Source organism: Nyctereutes procyonoides, unplaced genomic scaffold (assembly GCF_905146905.1).
Source record: "Nyctereutes procyonoides isolate TBG_1078 unplaced genomic scaffold, NYPRO_anot_genome, whole genome shotgun sequence".
NCBI classification, from domain to species: domain Eukaryota; kingdom Metazoa; phylum Chordata; class Mammalia; order Carnivora; family Canidae; genus Nyctereutes; species Nyctereutes procyonoides.
In genome coordinates, this window is record NW_026575020.1 from 33,704,496 (window position 1) to 33,725,548 (window position 21,053).

Genomic DNA, 21,053 nt, shown 5'->3' on the forward strand with positions numbered 1-21,053 from the left:
TCTCCTCATTGTGTCATTTAATACTTGATTTTGTTTAGGTATTATTTTCCCATTCTGAAGTCAAAAATTTTTATGTAATAGGATTTATTAGTGTTTTCTTTTATAGTTTTTGAGTTTTATGTCATTTGTAAAAAGGAGAGCTTAATTCTAACTTTTCTGACTTTGTTCTTGAAGTCTGAATAATTTATCTTTTCCCTATTTGCTGTTGTAATTTCAATTCATATGCCAGTATCAATTTGCTAAAATTATGGTAGTCTTAATTGTTTTAACATCTGGTGTTTTTCAGACATATTTTGGTTATTCTTACACATTTATTTTTCATAGGAACTTTGAAATCAGCTTGTCTGATTTTATATATTTCATATATATGTATGCATACATGCCTATTTGTGGCAATTTTGTTAGATTTGTATTACATTTGTGGGTTAACTTAGCTTATTTGTCATATGGAGCCATCTTATCCAAGAATAGGATACATTTTCCCATTTATTCAAATTTTATTTTATGTTCCTCAGGAGTGTTTTAAACTGTCATATAGATCTTATACATTTTTTTTTTTTTTTTGTCAAGTTTCTTGTTGTTGCTGCTCTGGTGTGATTTTTGTTTTCCCTCCCCCCATTGTGTTTTGTAACTTCTTTGTGTTGGAAGCTGTAGATTTGTGGATATTAATTTTGCATTCAGCTACCTGAGTTGTCCTTTTTTTAGTAGATTTTCAGTTGATTCTTTTAAGTTTTTTTATTTTGTTTTGTTTTTAGGGTAAAATATCATCTGCTAATTATGACAGATTTATATCCTATTTTCCAGATTTATACATGTTTCTTTCTCTTGTCTGATTGCATGGGCCAGAACCTTTAGAACAGGTTGCATAATAATAAGGGTAGTGGGCATCATAGTCCCTTTCTTAATGATACTGCTGCTGATGTGTGCAAGTGGCCACCCTGATGATCTGTCCACCTGGAGTCCTGTGACCTTCGTTCACCCACTCATGGCATTTCTTTCCTTCTGTGTCAATAGCGCAGTGACGGCCCCTATGCCCTGGTACTAGTGCCAACGAGAGAGGTAAGCATTCTCACTTTCTGGATGAATTTTATTTTATTTTTATTTTATTTTATTTTATTTTATTTTTTTTTTTCTGGATGAATTTTAAACAGGCACTTCCTTTTGGAAGTGAGATCCTTTGGAATTTAAAAGTGGATTTTACCATTTTTTCTCCCTGCTGTTCTCTTACCTTTGCCTGGGGCAATCCTTTTGACTACCATCAAGAAGAAAAATTCAAGTACTCTTTGAAAATCATAAGCTAAGTGTGGAAAAGCATTCCCTATTGTCTAAAACTAATGATACTATAAATTTCTGCACTATTGAAAGGAATTAATTACATCTACTTTTTTTGGTTCGTATTACAACTTAATTAAAAATTAGAGCAGTCGCCCTTAAAATAAACTTTTTTTAAAAAGAGGCTAGTATACCAAAAATTTTACTTGTTCTTCAGAGTTAAGCTTCTTGACATTTTTCTTCTTTCTTGGTGGAGATCTCTTCTATCTGATCTATTTTATTTGCCTACAGAGTCAAGTTTAGATTAGGGTATCTGTTTCCCATATCAAATGCTAATCACTTCCTTGCAGAGAATTGATCATGGAGATGGAGGTTTCTACTTAGCCTGTTATATAGCCTGCAGTGCCCTATCTCAGCTCAGTCCTGTAAAGGAGCAGGCATGAAGCTATTTAAATTTTTACAGCAGCAACTTGCTACTTCCCTAGGATGCATCATGAATACTAAGCATGTGGAAACTATATATATATATATATATATATATATATATATATATATATATCCTTGGATAAAGGGATTATGTTGAGGCTTCTTGATGGTTGTTAATGGTTATAACCTACATTAATTTTCAGTTCCTCTGGTTTCCATTGGGCTTGTTGGATTTTGTTCCTTTAATAAACTTGGGGAGTGACCATCTCTCGGTGCTCTATTTTGCAAATTCCAAGGATACCTTATACCACCTGTAAAGCAATGTGCCCAGAAGGTCACCTATTGACCGCTATTCCAAGTTACTCCTTCCTGCATATTCTATTCTCTACCTTCCTAAAGGGAGGCACATTCAGGGTGATGCTGTTTCGCTTCTCCATCTGTGTGCACTGTAGACTTGTACTTCTCTGTGTGGCACTCTGGGAATTTGAGCCAGCAGAGGGAGCACAAGACACTATTTTTGTATATGTCCAAGGAGTGGACGTGGTATCTCTGTCCACAGTCTCTAAACTGACAGATTCCAGAAGTATAAGAACAAGGCATATTATTCTGAGTAGATTCTGTATATCACGTTTTGTTTTTCTTAAATATTACCCTAAGGTCTGAGTTGGAATCCTAATCACTACATTGTCTAACAGTTTTAAAAGGTTGCTGGGGAGGAGTGGAAAACAGCCTGGTTCATTATCTGTAACTTTTCACTCTTCACAGCTGGCTTTGCAAAGCTTTGACACTGTCCAGAAACTGCTTAAGGTAAGGTAAGCCATGGGTTCAGTTTTGTCTCTTTTCCCCCTGACTTTTTAAGAAAAGAGAAGTCTACCAGTCTTATTTTTGTTTTCAAAAAGCAAGGAATTATTTCAGTTTTTCTCAATTCTCTGGGTGTCTCTGCTCTACTCAGGTATAACTTGTAGGATTTTACTCATTTAAACTTTACTAACTGCCAGTTTTTAGCTTAGGTGACTAGTGTTTCCTGTGCATACAGTCGTGTAGTTTGTTCACTGTGGTCCTTACCAAGCCACATGTGGAGATTCAGAGGGACGACCACAAAGTGATCACTTGGAAAGCTACAGGAAGGCTGCACATAGGACTTAAGAAAGAAGAGAGTGGGCTGCAGAGCCATAGCCTGCCAGCCTACCAAATTAGATGGAGAACTGATCTGTCCTTTCTTTTGTCAGGGATGGGGAGTAAGGAGGGTTTGTGCTTAGGTTTTATCGTACCCAGAAAGGAAAAAGAAGGAATGTGTTTTCAACTCAGGCTTCATGGGGAGAGGTAGAGAAGCTACAGAAATCATTTAGAAAGCTCCCATTTGGGGACACCTGGGTGGCTCAGCGGTTGAGTGTCTGCCTTCAGCTCAGGGTGTGATCCTGGATGCCTGTATTGAGTCCCACATTGGGCTCCTTGCATGGAGCCTGCTTCTCTTCTCTGTCTATGTCTATGCCTCTCTCCCTGTGTGTCTCATGAATAAATAAATAAAATCTTTAAAATAAAATAAAATAAAGCTCCCATTTCTCTCACAATTCTGGAAGCTCATTATAGAGCTGTAATTTAAGTGACTGCTGCTAGTAACCATGACAAGAGTGATGCCTAGGAATTGTGCCTGCACCATCATACCTCCTACAAATGAGAAGCCTGGGTCTTCCCTCCTAGCTTCTCTAAGGAGAAAGAATTTGGAGTCAGTTTCTGTGTCTTCAGTAAAGGGGGCTTTGCATTAATTCACATCTGATGGATTTCCGTAGCCCTTTACCTGGATTGTGCCCGGAGTGTTGATGGGAGGAGAGAAGAGGAAGTCAGAAAAGGCCAGGTATGGGAGCTTTGTTTCTTGTCTGTTGCTATTTGGATCTGTCTGTTCTGCCTTCCTACTCAGTGAGACTTGTTCCTTCTAAACCTGGAGAGAGCTTTGTCTCAAACTGTGCTTCCTAGTCCCAGAGCATAGGGAGAGCTTGAGGCAGCAGGGAGCTGTCACCTGTGGACGGGGCTGTCTTAAATACCTACAAGGGGTTCCCTCCTGATGTGGTTGGTAGTGATGCACACTATCCTCTTAAGTTCCATCCCCCCCCGCCATGCCCCTAGTCTGCCTTGTTTGGTGTCCATCCCCCTCGGCGACTCTTTTATGTGTACATTGGGAGTTTAGGGTCTTGTTTGGCTCTATGAAAACAAGATCATAAACTTACATGATGCTTTACGCTTTGCTTTTATATCCAAAACACTGATTCCTAATTCTGTTTTGGAAGTGGTAATAGAAGTCAGGAGAAAATGTTGCAACAGGTAAATCCCAAATTGTATATTCTTTCTGAAACATTTCTATTAAATCTTAATGTTCAGTAGTAACACCCAGTCATGTGTGTGTATGTATGCAGTTTGTAATTGAGTAAATGTTAAACTTGAAACCTAAAGGTATTGGTTAGATTTGATTCAGTTATAAATAACAACAACAAACAGCAGTGGCACAAACGTGGCAGTTTTATTTTTCTTTCACATTTGAGAAGCCTGACGGTAGCCCATTGTGGGTTGGTTGTGGTGCTCTCGTGTCCGGATCTAGGTCCCTTTTATCTTTTTGTATCAAGTTTCCATTTTTAAGGGTACTCCATAGTCTTAGAGAGTTGCTAGAGCTCCAGCCATTACATCTTGTTCCCCGCCAGTATGAACAAAGATAATTGTACGTCCTCCCTCCAAAGATACTTGTGGTTTTTGCATATTCCCTTTATCCTTCTATCCCATCCTTGAACATAGGCACACAACCATACTTAACTTCAAGAGAGGCTGGAAAATATACTCAGCTAAAAATTAGAAGATTTTATTGCTGTGGAAATATGGGATAAAGGATGCTTGGAAGCAAAAACTTAGATTTATTCTCTTTAGTCTATGGGACAAAGCTGGTCCCCCATTGTACGGAGCTTACAGAGAAAGTATTCCATATAAGAAAACATTCTAGCCATTAGATCACATAGCTGTGGAATAACTCGTTCAGGTTGGAGGTTCCCTGGCACAGAAACTTTCAGGAACAGGCTAGATAACCATCTATCTGAAGTGTTCTAGAAAGAGAGGATCCATGGATCAGATAAAGGGCATTGGGTTATATAGTACAGATTCTTTTCAAATTTAAGGTTATATGAATTTAATAGAATTTTGGATCTTAATAATTACATTCTATACGAGAGAAACTTTGGAGGAAAATGGAAACTCAGATATATGTATATCCATTTGTCATCGTGTTTATCATGGCTTCAAGCTGTGCACATCGGTGCTAGACATGAATCTGTCTCCCATGCCTGTTTCTTGTGTTTGCTATTGATACAGCTCCATTTGATTTACTTTATGATACATAATTTTAAACAGACTCCGCAAAGGAATAAATATCCTTATCTCGACTCCTGGGCGACTAGTGGATCATATAAAATCCACGAAGAACATTCATTTTTGTCGAATACGGTGGCTGATTTTGGATGAAGCAGACAGGTGAGCCTCACCCAGAAGCATGAGAAGTAGGAGAAAAGAGCTATTTCTTCTGTCCTCATTGCAGTCTTTACTTTGGACGCAGAGTAAAATTTCCCTCTTTTGAAACCACAGAATCTTGGATTTGGGTTTTGAAAAGGATATCACTGTGATACTCAATGCTCTCAATGCCGAGTGCCAGAAACGACAGAATGTCTTGCTGTCAGCAACACTCACAGAAGGTGAATTGAAAAGGAATGCTCTTTGTTCAACCAGGAGGAAGGATGTGGACGTAACACGCATCATTTGTCCAGAGGTTCTCAGTGCAGGGGGCAGAGGGTGAAGAGGGAGGTGTCCCTGAAGCACTGCCTTTTCAGACTCCTGTCCTGCACCCCCAGCCTCCTTCTTTAGTCTTGTCAGGCTCTGCTGTGCTCCCTGGGGCTTGGGAGGGGAGGGCGGAGCAGATGCAGAGCTGCTTGTGGCAGGGCAAGAGGAAGAGAAAACACTGATTCCCGTTTGTCGGTGTTATCAGGCTACCTTTCTGCTAAAGAGCACTGACCCTTAAGCAGAGACTTCTTTAAGTTCATTTCTATCTTTCCATGCTATAGGATAGACATTCTGAGCTCTCCTTCATAGTTGGGGGCACCAAGGCTTGGCAGTGGCTGCCAGCAGAGTCACCCACCTAGCACAACCCAGCTTTCGTGTTCTCAGGTCTGGGCTACCCATTTTACTGGCCCTCTGACAGTGTGCACATCCCAGTTCTCAAAATGTATATCCTAAGTGACGTTAATTTTAAGAGATAATCCATCATGCTGTGCTCAGAAGTTTGGGGGATGCCTCATGTTTCTTCCTTCTCTTAGAAATTCCTAGTGCATGTCAATACAATAAAGGTTCTGAGAAGGCTTATAAACCTATAAAGCCCTGTGAAAGAATCCCATGACACCCTTTCATCGATAGATAAAACTGTAGAACCCTTCCGTCTGGGGAGCAGATGGCTGTTAGTGTTCCTTTCAGTGGTCTTCCCTGGGTTAGAGCTGAGAAACACTTGTGTGGAATGAGTGGGCTTCCTACACCAGACTGACCCGAGGGCAGGCCATTGTGGCCCTGGTGTTGCCCATAGGGAGCCTCTTCCTAAGCCTGGATGTGTGGCGGATGGGGGTGGGGGTGTGGTGCCTGTACAAGATAAGTTTCACAACTTGTACCTGTCACCTGTCACCTGTTTTACTTTTTTCACTTTTGCTCCGAGGTGTGACATGGCTCGCTGGTATCAGCTTGCTCAATCCAGTCAGGATTTCTGTCCTGGACGAACACCATGGGCAGTCTGACCTAAAGGGCAGAGCGGTTCCTGAGGCCTCCCCTCTTCCAGCTTGTGGTGAGCTGGACAGCTTTGCAATTCCTGAGAGTCTCGATCAGCATGTGACATTGGTTCCCAGCAAACTGAGACTTGTCACCCTGGCAGCCTTCATCCTACAGAAGTGCAAGGTGGGACTGCACTAAGGCCTGGCCCAGTTGAGGGAAGAAGATCCTGTTTTTTTGTGGGTGTGTCAGGCACTGATAGCAATGAACTGAGAGACCCTCACACACACAGGGAAGTTTCCCAACCCCTCCATGTTTGCAAATGCAGACCTTAGTAGTCCGCAATTCCAGGGTTGTGGTATAGAACCAGAGGTCAGCGATCACTGTCACATTTGATAGGAAGTCTGTCCATGTCCTCTTCTGGGCCTGAGAACCAGGAGTGTCACAGGTGGCAAAGACCTGCCAAACGTGGCCAGACAGAGGGCCCTGTGCTCATGGTTTTTACAATCCCAGCATTTATTATTTCCTGGACCATGTAATAATTTTTCCTAGTAGGTAGGAGACGGGGGCATGCAGAGGCAGAGGGTGAAGCGTCACATCTGCCACATTCGTGGTCCTAGCTGGGCAGGGGTATGTGTGTGGCAAGCCCTGGATGGGTGACAGGAACAGTGGTGCATAGCCTTAGTCTACGGCATATTTATTTATTTCAGATTCAGGAAAGCCAGTGGAAGTTACAGCTCTGTCATTTTCCTTTCATCTCCTCTTTGTAGCATGTTGTATTAGGGTTATTTTTGTAAAATAATTCATAGCTGTCTGTCACCTGTGTGGCCAAATTGGGGCCGGCTTGACTAGATTTTAGAGAAATCCTCGTCTTAGCCTCACCTGGTCTTATAAAAATGTGTGGTCATTCTTTCCCCTTTTGTACCTATGTAGTTTGAAAAAGACCAGAAGATGCTCGTTTTTTTCTCAAGTTGTGAGCTGGTGGAGTTCCACTACCACCTCTTCCTCCAGACCCTGCCGAGCTGCTCAGGGACCCTGGCGTCAGGACGGCCACCATCTGCCTCCACACAATTAAAATTCCTGCGACTGCACGGCAACATGGCACAGGAGGTGAGCACCACACTGTCCCCAGGGGTGGACCCAGGAGCACACCCACGTCCGCGGAACGTGAATATGTCTTCCAGGGCCAGCGTTGCCTTCCCTCTCAGGCTCCCCTGGGTGAGGCAGGGATGAGCCTTAGGCAGGCGACCTGCTGGGCCTGGAAGTGGACACCTCGGCTGCGTCGGTGTGGGCAAGGGCGTCTGTTGTTCCTGTGTGCTCTTGCTCCAAGAGCTGCCCTCTTCCACCTGAGAGAGCTCACAGGCCTGTCTTGGCCTGAATCTACCTCAACCAGCTGTTAAGGCAACAGAGTACCACTAAGTAGCTGGCACCAGGGAAGGGTTTTGCCTTTTTAGTACCCAGTGTGTAATTAGGGCTTGATGTCTTCAAATTAAGAGCATTAATGGAGCTAAATTGTGGATCCCATATGGTACTGCTGAGCGCGACTGCTGTCATTGTCAACAAGATACAGCGCTTTCACTCTTAACACCTTGGTTGGGAGAGGGGCTTCAGGGTCTCAGCTCTGAGTAATCTGTTGTTCAGGAAGAGGAGAATAGTGTCTCCCTGATTTTAGGTTTTGAGCTGCATGGTCCTCGTTCCCTGTAGGGAGTCAGCAGAGAGCACACTGAAGGGAGCCCGCTGGCGTGGAAGAGGAACGTGTGGGCTCTGTGTGGGGGAGCCATCTTGTCTAAGGAGGAGGTGACCAAGCGCTGCCAGGAGACAGGCAGAAGGAGAGACAACCAGGAATCAGAGCAAGACTTGAACCAGCTTGAAAACACATCTTTAGAGCTGAAGGGGATGTTAAAGTCAATCTGGTCCAGCACGCTTCTTGTGCTCACTTTTGTCGTTTTAATAATTAAGGGTGTGGAGCCTCAGAAAAGGGAACTTGCTCAAGGTCACTCAAGGACACAGCTTCCTATTTACCACAAGACTGGATTGAATTTCCTGAGTGGTCCAGGCTTCATGCATTTTATAAACTCTTGCTTTTTTAACTTCAGGGTCCCTAATTCAGTTGAGTTTGTTGATTTCACAATTTAATGCCACTTACAGTGTTTGCTCCTCATCCTCTTGGTCTTCTTCACCTGAGGCCTTCTGCAGCTGGCCATGAGGATGACAAGGGAGCTGGGGATGGACTCAGGAGGATCTAATAAGAATTTGAAGAGGTTATGCGGAAGGCTCTGTAGTAAAAATCTTTCAAACCATTTGGCTCACATTGGGAGGGCAGTGGTCCTAGCAGGGCACTCACAGCTGTGTGCTCCTGTCCTTGCCTCCACCTTTACTGGCTGTAGGACCTCAGAAGAGCATGACACCTCTCTGTGCCCCAGTTAGCACATCTCTAAAATGGAGGTGATCCTAGTACTTACTTTACAGGGTTGGTGTGATGATGCACTGGGTTAACGCAGAGTACGTGCTCAGTGTCGGACATGGTTCCTGCATGCTCTGTGGATGTAGGTGCCGTTATTACTGCTGTTCTCACTCTTTCTGGAATGGTTAGTGTACCCCTTGTGTTACTCTGTTTATTAAATATTTAGCCTTCATGGCCTTTTCATGAGATGGGTAGAAATAGGAGGTGGTATCTCTATATTTCGTTCTATGGGCCATCTCGTCCCACACTAAGCTAAAAGAATCTGCCTGGCCGCTGCTCCTTGTGACCTTAGTGTGGTCTCCCTGGTGGTTACTATGGCCCTGACTGTGAGCATTAGGGAGAAGTTGCTGTTTGAAGAAGTTGCCTGCCTGATCACTGTGAGGAATACTCTGGGTTTGGCAGTTTTTTTTCCTTACACCACATCTGAATATTTTACGTGCAGTCCACAGGATGTCTCACAGGCTTTTCTGAACTTTTCTAATTATCACTCTCCAATGCAACTGTTAAACATGGCCCTTCTAAAGACTGTGCAGCACTCTGGGCAAATGTAGCAGGTGCCTGGGTGCCAGATCTGGAACATGGTTCTCTGGGTCCGGGTACCAGTCCATCCTTTTGCTGCGTGCGTGTCTCTTGGGCAAGAAGTGACCTTACCTTTCCAAGCTCAGCTTCTCTTTCTGGAAATGGGGGTGGTGATAATACTGCTTGTGGGGTTGTCACATGGGTTAGGTGAAGTCCAGGCATGTAGAGTACAAGAAGCTGTGTGGGACATGGCAACATTCTGTGTGTGCTGGTTGGGTTGTCATTACCCACTGGACTAAGTGAATTCTAGCCATATGACAAAATAGATGGACGCAAAGGATCAAAATGAGCTACACCCCAGTGGCATGGTGGCTGTGCCAGCACACAGAGAGACATCACTTTTTTTCTTTTTTCCAGACTTTTAGTGGTTTGGTTGTATTCCTTTTCCTATTGGCTGACAGAGAGACATGCCAAATCTGAACTGCTCCTGTGCTATGACTCAACCTACATTGAGTGTGCCTTTAGCAAGCCTTTTAAGTGGACACATGTTGTGATGCAGTGAGACTGCCTTCAGGGTTTTACCCCAAGGGAATAATAGTGAAACACGTATACCACAAATAATCTCTAAAGGTGTTTATCACAGCACTGGGTATAACAGCAAACAACTGGAGGCAAACGCTGGTAACGGAGCCTTGAATGGGCTGAACACTGTGTAGTCACGAGAGATGATGTTATTTTGGAGATTTATTGGCATGAAAGGATGTTCATATTCTGTTTAAGAACCCACATGTTGGGTCATGTGCCCAGAAGGGATTGCTAGTGGTGATTTGCTTTTGAATGGTGGGACAATTTGGTTTTCTTCCTCTGACTTAAAAATAAATAATTTTCCACAGTTAAAATACATGGTTTTTATAATTTTTGTGTTTTCTTTAAAATTCACTTTTTAAAAAGTTGCCCTGTAAGAAAGGTGGCTGTTCTTCATGCCTCTAGACTACCTGTAGAAAAACATGTTTAGAATAAATTCGGAGTTGGGAACCTGGAGTGCAGTAATCTGTGGCCTTTGGCCTTGCCTGCTCCTGGTCTTGGCTGTTCCTAAAGGGTATGCCCCTCTGGGCCTGCCTTCGTAAGATGTGCTGCCCCCAAAACTCCATTACTTTGTTACAGTCTGAGAAAGCCTAGTCCTGTAAGGACAGGGTCTGGTGAAAAGATGTGAAGAATCTGCTTCTTCCTCTTCTTTGATAAAGGCTCTCAGTGCCTAAAAATTATTCTAGCAGCAAGGCATGGGGGAGTTAGGGGAACCTAAGCCCACTCTTTTGGGACTGACCTCAGAGTTGTAAGGCTGTGTTTTTCCTTCTTTTTGTAGGAAAGAACAGCAGTGTTTCAAGAATTCTCACATTGTGAAACAGGCATCCTTCTGTGCACGGTACGTACTCCTCTGCACTCCCCAGGGAGGCCGGAAACTCCTGCCATTCCTCTCGACAGGTCGCCTCACAGACTGCAGGGATAGCAGGGGCCTCTGGGTGCGGCTGGTTGCCTTGCACTTCTGGTTGGGTCACCTGACTGTGCCACTGTGCAGAAGTCTTGCCGATTTGCTCACTAATAGTGGCAGCTGTTGGTCTGAAAACGTGTGAATCTTGGCGATTTCTATCCACCAAAAATGTGTAAATTACAGCTATCGGGAGTAATTAGAGCTGAGAAAGTCTTTTCGAAACAGAACCACTCTCCTTGCCTCTGCTTCCCTTTTTTAAAAGGAAAGTACATGAGCTTGGACAGATTTTCTTTGCTGTTGTTTAAAAGTCTCATTTGCCCTTATAGTTTTCAGGGCCTTGTCACTTGACTTCAGTCTTTGTGGGCGTGGACAGCCACCACCTCCAGCACAGAGCTGGCCTTTCTCATCTACCTCTTGTGTGCTGTTTTGAGATTGAAAACTCACACCTTCAGTGCCTCCTTCTCTGGGGATTCACTTCACCGTGGCTCCCAAGATTAAAGTACCTTCCCTCCTTGCTGTTTTGGAGGGTGTAACTGAACCCCCAGCTGGTTATTTGAGAAATCCCTGTTGATACAGTCATGAAATTGCACTGTTAACAGTATCATCCAGTGGGCGAGTGCTGGGCAGAACAAAGACTGTTGGCTATTGGCATATCTGTCTAGGCCTCACTTTTTCGTGCATTTAGTTTTTAAGAAACCCATCTTCTGCATTCAGTTTTCAAGGAAACACACGTCCTCTTTCTAAACACAGGGTGAGTGAGTACAGCTTTGTTTCTTCTGTACAAGGTGGCTACCCAGTCACCCGCTCATCATAGGGTGGCAGTTCTCACAGGAGTGTGGCAAATGGTGGCTCTGTGACTTGGTTGTCCAGATCTGGGAACAGTCTCACTACTGACATGCTTGCCTCTTGAGGAAGACTGTGTCTGACCCAGTAGCCTTACCCTTTGTAAAGCCCACTCACAAATCAGAAGCTTGTGTTCATCCTCAATAATCTTGAAAGGCCAGATCTGAAGTGAAGATGAGTCCAGATAATATACTTGACCCCTTCCTGTCTCCATGGTCTCCACACCATCACCACCACCACTACTTGCTCCCTGCCCTCAGCCAGGCAGGCTCCTCTTTCTGCTCCCTGAATGTACCATCCTTCCTGTTTTCTGGCCTCGGCGCCTTCATACATGCATTCCCTCTGCCTGGGAAGCTAGCCCTTCCTTAGGCCTTCCCTTCAATTTCAGTTTTTCAGGAAAGTGAACTCTAGAAGCCCCAGTTTTTCCCCATTATGCACTCCTAGTGCACCCTGCACTTCTTTTACAGCACTCATCACACCTGGTCTAGGTATTCTTCCCCGAGATCGCAAGCCCCTAGAGATAGACTGTGTCTTGTCTACAGTCTCATGCCAGTGTCGGGCATAGAGCAGGTGCGTGTACACACTCAATACCTGTGGACCGAATGGATGAATAGTTGGGGCCCAAGAAACAGCAGTGTTGAGAACCACCAGTGTCTGCCTGCCTTTTTCTAAAGAAAGGGAGGCTGATGTTAGGCTTGCACAGTGGGAATAAGTCCCCCTTTTTCATACACTTGATGTGCCTGAGGGGTGAATGTTACAGGCTGTCCAAGGTGAAACAGGAGGCGGTAGGAACCTTTGTGTGGAGTTTATGACAGAACAAAATGTTTTATCTTTGACCTTTAAGATGTTGGGTTTATCTCTGGTGGAAAATTGTCAAGTCTCCTGGTGTGTTTTACAGACATGGTTCAATTCTGGGTCTCAAAGAGGACTCCAGGGATTTGAAGTTCAGTGTTTTGGTTGGTGTTGGTTTTGGGTTTTTTAGTAGGTTTACATGGAAGTAAAGGTCATTCTTTCTGATGGATAATTCTCAGTGGGGTCAGAAGCCTGTGATAACTTTACTTGTTTCATCTGGCTAATACCTGCATGAAGTAAGGTCAGCCAAAGAGCACCACTGACTTGGCAGAGCATAGCACCCCAACCCCTTGGCCCCCCACCAGTCCTGGGTGCTGCACAGGAAGCCAACTCTCACTTGCCCACAATCTGATTTCATTAAAGTTTCTTGGTGTATGTTCGTTTGCTTGTTGAGGAACCTTCCAGCGTGCTGCCCTTCTGCCAGCCTCACCTCCTTTCATTGTGCAGTGAAGATTACCTCAGAAGAGCTGGGGGAGGGGCTCACTGCCGGCCGTCTCTAAGCCTGGGTCTAAGCACATGGTCCCCTGGTGATGAGGAGGTCTTCATTCACGCTGTCAGAATTCCTTCTACTTTTACCATATTCGTTTGCTTCAGCCTGAAGCTTCTGGTGCCCGAGAGCTGTAGGCACAGGAGACCCACTGCCATAGATCATGGCTAGATTGGGGAGATGCTGTCACTCTGTGGCCTTTTAAGCAGCCTGTTGCTTGCCAGGCCCTCTGCATGCTCTCCAGGAGCCTCCTTAGTGTTAATGAGGAATGGGGGCCATGTCAGGACAAGGCAGATGGAGAACTGGCTTCTTTTGATAAAGAGGAATCATGTTGTTAATTGTAGCAAGGGGATTGTCCCTCCCCTTCGTACCATGCCTTTTGCTGTTTTGATTTATCATTCCAAGATCTGTTAGCAAGCTCAGAAGACTGAATGTTTGCATGAGAAGTGGAGAATTGTGGTATAACTGCTCAGAAACTCACAGTGCTGCTAGTTACTGCTTGAAAATCCACCCCCCCGCAATCCATTTTCCTCTCTGCCGACTTTTCTGTTGTTCAGAACAGTTGAGGGTGTGTGTGTGTATGTTTCTTTCATTCTAATTATACACATATTCAAGCAAGAATGTTTCTTATTTTATGCAGCCTCTCAGGACCCTGGTCCGTGGCTTTGTGTACTGTGGGTTCCCAGTGAATGTGCGAGACCATGCTGGTTGGTGTGAAGCGCAGGCAGGATTGAGAGAATAGTCTGGGCAGGAGAGACCCGTTGGTGAAAGAGCAGTCCTTACACATTCAGAATATAATTTTGTGTCCTCCAGAGAAGTAGATCTGAGAAGAAGCCAAGTTAAGGGAGTAGGGATTAGTAGGAAGGAGCCATTGGAAAGTTCAAAGCCCACTTTCCCAAATGGAATTAAGAAATCAAAGGAACCAGTTAGGAGATACTAGATTACTTACAAAATACTTCCTCCTGCTTCTGGTAAAGAACTCACCCTAAGCCAAGGGAGAGGAAGGTGGGTTTCAACAGCATTATTGTGTTGATGAGTTGATAAAGGGAAGCCCCACAAGGAACTGGAAGAGCATATTCTGGAAGAGGTTTTAAGGCTGACACTGGGCTCTCGGTTATCCACATGGCGCTCCCTGATCATCCTGGGTAGAAAGAGCACCATAACCTTTCTCCTAGTGCCGCTTGCTCTGCCAGCTGCTTCTCCGTGGGACCATATCTTGGTTGTCTGTCCAGCACATGCTTTCTTTAGAAGACAGCCAAATCACCCATGCTGCTTCCCTCCACCTTCTTTGTTTTTTGTGGGTTTTGTTGTTTTTGTCTTGAAGCACACTGTTACGTCTGTGCAGTTCTTAATTTCCCTTCCTCTTGGGGAATTTCCACTGTGCCAGGAGGCTGGGAGACAAAGGAGGCCAGGAGGTGAGGCTGCAAGAGTCATGGGAATGTGAGTTCACCACTGACAATAAATGTAGACTTTCTTGGTTTTCTCTGGGGTGTGCTTTTGAGGTAAAGTTTATCTTTTCCACTTTATTTCACTAGTGTTAATGGCAAGATCATTTGGAGATGGTTGGCTGTTTACTCAGTTACGCTAACTCATGTTGCCAGTTTTTTGGCGGCTCCAGCCAAGATCTCTTGCCTCTGACAGCTTCTGCACTCTCTCCTTCCTCCTCTGATTACGCAGCCCAATCTGTCACCCGGACAACGGGGGCCTGTACCCCGCTGATGGCTTTCCACACACGGCAATAATGACTTTTGGCAGGCCGGGAAGGCGGCAGAGGCGAATTTGCTGCGTCCCTTGCTCAGAGAGCCGGCAGGCCCCCTCTCCCTGTTAGTAAAAGCACTTTGTGAGGTTCTTGGGTAAATAAATGAGTCATTTTAATCCAACTGACAGGCTGGCACCTGAGCAAGCTGCCTTCCATCTGTACTCCTTGGTCTCATGGAGGCAGCCAATTGTCAAGCCCTGAGCCTTCAAGGCCTCACCGTTGAGTGTCTTTCAGAACTGACTTTAGCAATTCTTTTGCCCTAATTAGCTTAAAGGAATACGGTTGAGCCAGATTTAAGTTCTAAGATGGGCAGAGAAGTGAAACCTTGCTGAGTCTAGGGCAGGTCAGTTTCCTGTTGGTCCAGTGCCTCCAGCTGATGACATTCCAGGGGACGGAGCAGACCCCACTTCTCTGTGGCCCTCTGCCCAGGTCAGGCGGGTGGGTGGGTGTGAAGAGAATCAGCAAACCACCGCCTAATTGCCACTATGCCGCTTCCTACTTCGTCGTGGAATGAAATCCTTGGATTTGTAATTCTTAGCACACTTCCACGTGCACAGTCTCATGCGGTCTTCATAGCAACCTCGAGATAGGTGATAAATAGGGTGGATCTTATAGCCATTGTATAGGTGGTTAACCTGATGGTTAGAGAACTACATTTACCCAAATGGGATGGCTGTACAGTGATGGTAGAGTCCTGTTCTCTCTGTTCCTAGACCACAAAGGTTATCCCTTGTACCATTCTCTGTAGTAGCCTAGGCTGAGAATAGGAAGGAGAACTTGCAGAAATGTCTGGGTGAAGCCTGAGCGGTGGTAGCTGGCAGTGAGGGTCCCACAGCCTGAGACAAGACGTAGTGGGAGATGGGAAGATGGTGTCTCGGCCAGTCCACCCCCACCCCGAGACTGATCACCAGGCGGGAAATCAAACTGCAAACAGTCCCATGAAGGCTGCTAGCATTCTTCCTTACTGTTCCAGCATGTTTGTGCTCTGTGAATTCCACGAACGTCATATGCTATTTTAGAGTTTCATCTGTGTTTCTTGGTTGAATTTACTAAACTGATGAGCATTAAATTTTTTACAAAGCCTGCCTGTAAAGCTCAGACAGCCCGTTGTCTACATGCATCTCCCACTGCAGAGCACTTAAATAAAATAAATCATTTCTTAACAAGAGCTTAGCAGATTTAAGAACCCGTCAGTTTTTCTAAAGACATCAACTGTGGTTAGTGTAGAAAGCAGTGCCTGATCCCCTTTAAGATAGAGAACTCTCTAAATTGTGTTCTCAAAGGCATCAGCTCTGGAACATCAGCCTTCAGTTTTCAGGGCAGTGGAAGCTGTCTGAAAACATTTCGTGGGTGGTTGACACACTTAGTACATTAAATTCTCGCTGAACACTTAATAAATGCAGCCTAGCCACCATTCAGAGGAAACCCGCCAGCTCAGGTGTCGTCGGAGCGAAGGCAGACAAATCCCAGCTGCCCTCAGTGGTCCCTCCTGGTGAGTTAGCTGACAGTGGGCCAGCATCTTCCTCAGCTCCTCCCCTGACCGTGGGCTGCACAGGGCACAGGGGTCTCAACGTGCTGCCTGCAGACTTTGTGCAGGGTTCTTCTTCTCCAGGAAAGCTTTCTGCATGAAAAGTAAAGAGAGAGGAAGGCGAGCTGTGTGTGCTTTAAGGGAAAGTGCTTTACTTCCTAGTAAATGGAAGACAGGAATGACAGACCTAGGAAGCCATCAGTTTGCTGCCATCAGGACAACAGCTGATGCACACAAGCAACGTCAGTAGACGCTAAAGCCCTTGGGCAAAAGGTTTTGGGAAACAGTCTCAAAGTTTTACTCCCCAGTTTAATGATTAGTTACAAAAGAGAAAGGTACCTTCCAGTGGAGAGGGCAAGTAGATGCACTCCTTGGGGGATCGCACATAGTGCCACCAGTGCGGGACAGGCTGCCCTGGCGTGTCTCCTGGCATCAGGTACTGGGAAGTACACCCATCCTGATGTCTTTCTGCCAGAGAGCTCCCCGAGAATCTCACCATGAGGACACAAGGTAGACAAATACAGATTCGGGGATGTACTTCCAAGACTCCTGGATTCCTTCAAAATTGAGCTGTCAAAAGTTAAATAAATATTAAGGACAAGGGTATTGTTCTAGATTAAGGAATTCTAGAGGGATATAATAAAAACAATGCATGATCTATGAGTCAGTCCCTGAGTTGGGCAAGAAGAAAAATCTTAGGTGCAGGTGGAAAAATTGAGTATGAGGTGATTATTAGAAAATAGTTATTTAATAGTAAATTTCTTAGGTACGATGATACTGTGATCGTGTAGAAGAATGTTCTTGTCCTTGACTTAGGGACTAATCGCTAAAGTATTTAGGGATAAAATGTCGTGGTATTTGCAACTTACTTTGCAAGAGAAAGCAGATGTGCGAAGATTAGCGGTTGATTAATCTAGACGAAGGATATATGACTGTTCGTCATACTATTCTTCCAACTTTTCTGTTGGGTTAAATTTTTCTAGTTAAAAATTGGGGGAAAAATTGGGGAAACAATATGCATTCATTGAACGAAAAAGCAAACAACGGAGGAAACCGTAAAGAGAAACATAAAAGTTACCACAACCCCTGTACCATCAGAAAACCACAGGGGATAGTTCTGTAGGGGTAGGTTCCCCAGTGATCTCTCAGTTCCTCTCTCCATGTATCCATCTACCCATGTGATGTCTTATTTTAGGTACCCTCCTTTTTTTCCTTGGATTTTTTTCTGGAAGAAACCAGACTTCGTGCTTTAGAATACTTGACATTTGGGATTTGACTTTCTTGGTTGGGCCCACGTGCTCCTCCCTCTCCTGCACATCCTATAAGCCAGGAGTTGGAACTACACACCTGGCTAGATTTGCTTTTGTTTTTGGCAAGAATACACCACAGGCGATACTCCACACTTCCTGCGGCACAACAGCTCATTGTCTTTCTCTTTTTGTCAAAACACTAATGTTTCACAGTCAAAATTATAAAAACCTCTTAAAGGAAGCCCAGCTTCCACCCTTGTCCACCACCCCAGCCCCGTCCCCTACAGGTAACTTTTTGTAAGCTTTTGGCTTTTTTCCTCCATTCTTTCTTTTTGAAAGATGAGCAGATATATTTCCTTTCCCTCATTTCTCATGCAAAAGCCTACTCTGCACACCCAGAACAGATCATAGAGATTGTCTATGCTGGCATCTCCATCCTGTCTCAGCTGTGCAATGCTATGCTGCAGGGGTAAGTATGGCTGTATTCTGGTCAGCCTGTCTCCTGCTAGATATTGGGGCTTTTTCCACACGTGCAGTTACACATTTTGCCAAAATGCAGCATGTTGTATTTTTGCCAGTATATTTTTGGGATGGATGTCTAGGAGTGAGATTGCATCTGGGTCAAAGGGCAAATGCATATGTAATTTTGTTGGATACTACCAAATTTCCTACTATAGGGTTTTATACTATTTTGCATTCCTACCAGCAGCTTGTGAAGGATGCAGCATCTATTTTGATGGTGGAATAGTATAATATGGCTGTGGAAAAGTAAAACAGACCTGGATTTGCGGGCTGCCTCTACATTTTAGCTATGTGTCTCTGGACAAGTTACTTAATCTGACTGAAACTTGGTTTCCTGACCATCAAATGGGGGTACAGGTGGTTTGAGGAGCTATTTGGAAGATCACTTGAGATAATGCAGGTGAAGTGTTGCACAGCATCTGGTGTATAGTAAGTGCTCAGTAAATGTCGAAGGGGAATATTCTTATTATGACTGTCATGCTTAAACATGAATGCCCCATGTAAATTTATCCCCCAAAACTGAGAGGTACTTATTCTCTAATCTCTGCCAGAATGACCACACAGACACTAGAGAGCAGAGAGAGAAACTCTGCTCTTTGGGTGGTAACCAACTAAAAAGGAAAACCATATCTCCTTTGCTTTTATAATTTTCATGTCTGATTAAGTCTTTGGAACATTATTTGATCTTTACTGCTATCTGAGGCTGATAAGTCCTCAGTAAAGACTTTGCAACTCACCTCTGAAAGGGAATATTTGGGGGTGATCTTCTAGATGCATGCCTCAAAGCCATGTCATTGTTAGGCACTGCTGATAGGGAAGGGATGAATGCATTCATCATAGAGTGGTTCAGATACCACGTGAAAGTAATAAGGCATGCTAGACGTTTTCACAGTTCTTACATGACACAACTGATAATGACAGTTTTGAGGTTAACAGTTTATGTTCTTCTGGTAGAGTGGTGACCACCTCACTGACGTGTTCTGTGAAACTTACCCCTCAGTTGGAATTTTCAAGAACAGATGGACTTGAGTGGGTCCCTGAAGTTGAATGCTGGTGTGTGTGTGTGTGGTGTGTGTGTGTGTGTGTGTACACGTACACATGTGTACCCACTGTGCACATTGGGGGTGCACAGTTTGCATTAGATTATCAGATAGATCCATGGCCCAAAAGTTCAGAAACTCAGTCATAAGCCATACTCTTTTCTGTTTTGAAGGATGTTGCAGCTCGGGGCTTAGACCTCCCTCAAGTCACATGGATTGTTCAGGTAATTTTTAAGTTTTTAAGGTGTGAGCTCAAGGCAGAAATATAAGATTGTGAGTAGATACATTAGCTTTAAGTGGAATAATTATTATTAGCCTCTTGGGTGTTGCCCTGGTAACCAGGCAGCAGCCAGCCTTATCTGCACAATTCTCCTGGTATCTTTCCCTAACCCAGCCTACCTACCGGCTGCAGGGAAACAGCCAAGGCTGAGCGGTCATGGGAGGGAGAGGCAGGCTCCCCTGCTCCCAGACTAATGCATGTCACACACAAAGTTTCAGCAATCTGAAAATAACAGGAATTACTAGGGCCCTTGGGAGGTCTCATTGTGTCCAGAAGGAGATGGCTCAGCTGTCCTAAGAGCTGTGTCCATGTACATTGACCTGCAGGGGGCAATTAAGTCCCTGACAGCATCTTACACATACCTCTAGCCTTAGACGCTTTGCCAGAGGGTACAGGTGTTAGCACTAGAGTCTAGTGGTTTCAGTTTTGTTTTTTCTTTTCGTTAGTCTGCAGAATGGTATTTTTAAGCCCTTCTGTGTAGGGGCCAGGGGACACGTGCCCCATTTACGTGAGTCATGGTTTATTCACATTTTAGTGGAATTGCATGCCTGTCACTGGCTAGGAAATCTGATCTGCTCCCTGCAGAAGACCACTCTTCGACTAGAGGCATTGTGTCTTCCTCATGGCCATGGAGCAAAGTAAAGATAAAAAGGCAGGATAGGGATGCTTGGGTGGCTCAGCAGATTAGTATCTGCCTTCGGCTCAGGGCCTGATCCCAGGATCCAGAATCAAGTCCCACATCAGGCTCCCTGCGAGGAGCCTCTGCCTCTCTCTTTCTCTCCTTGTCTCTCATGAATAAATAAATAAAATCTTAAAAAAAAAAAAAAAGATAGGATAATTTTAATGTTGGGGGTGCGGGGCAGACTGTTCAGAGCTTTCCTGTATTGTGAGATTGGTGAGATTCATGTGCCTGGCACACACCTACCCCCCAATATATTCTATCGTTTTTGGGCCTCTGATCTTTGAGTCATGTAGCAACAAAGCGAAAACAGGAAGAATGGATAGATGGTTAATTCCTTTTCATGATGACGAAGTTATTGCCATAAAGATAATGCATTCTGCTGAGTTAGAGTCTGCCTTTTCCCTTGAGTCAGGAATGTTGTCATTGGGAGCAGAAGCAAGTCCCTGTAGGAGGGGAACCTGCCTCTCAATTGCCCTATACTTCTGTGCCGTTGGGATTGAGTGGAAGTGCAGTAAGGTGGTGGGGACCAGCTCCCAGCGGCCCTACAGCAGAGTGAACTCTGATCAAAGCAGCCGGCCCCTCCCTGCTGACCCCGTCTGGTTCTCTGTCCTCCGCCCCACTGCTGTGTCTGCCACAGAAGCAGGCCAAGGTCACGTGGCCATCCTGCAGAAAGGTGCCCCCGCCCGCCTCTGACTTCACCTTGCACAGTCATCATGGTTGAAAAGATGCAGATAGGAAAATGAAGAGACCTGTGGAGAAGTAAAATTACAGAGGAGATACTGGGATAGGAAGGCGACTCGCTCATCGGAAACTTGGCCACTGTTCACGTCTGCGTGTCAGAGCCTTGTTATTTTCAGT

General features: G+C 44.7%; 1 protein-coding gene across 2 annotated transcripts in view; it reads left to right on the plus strand.

Annotated features, from left to right (window-relative positions):
* DDX31 (DEAD-box helicase 31) overlaps nucleotides 1–21,053 on the plus strand; it is a 69,071-nt gene that overhangs the window by 12,997 nt on the left and 35,021 nt on the right. For both annotated transcript variants that reach the window (XM_055331260.1, XM_055331250.1), the window contains exons 7-15: nucleotides 1,015–1,059; nucleotides 2,464–2,505; nucleotides 3,489–3,553; nucleotides 5,089–5,208; nucleotides 5,320–5,426; nucleotides 6,431–6,666; nucleotides 7,414–7,590; nucleotides 10,827–10,886; nucleotides 19,407–19,457. In XM_055331260.1, the coding sequence (XP_055187235.1) occupies nucleotides 1,015–1,059; nucleotides 2,464–2,505; nucleotides 3,489–3,553; nucleotides 5,089–5,208; nucleotides 5,320–5,426; nucleotides 6,431–6,666; nucleotides 7,414–7,590; nucleotides 10,827–10,886; nucleotides 19,407–19,457 (903 nt within the window). The remainder of the gene's footprint in view (nucleotides 1–1,014; nucleotides 1,060–2,463; nucleotides 2,506–3,488; nucleotides 3,554–5,088; nucleotides 5,209–5,319; nucleotides 5,427–6,430; nucleotides 6,667–7,413; nucleotides 7,591–10,826; nucleotides 10,887–19,406; nucleotides 19,458–21,053) is intronic.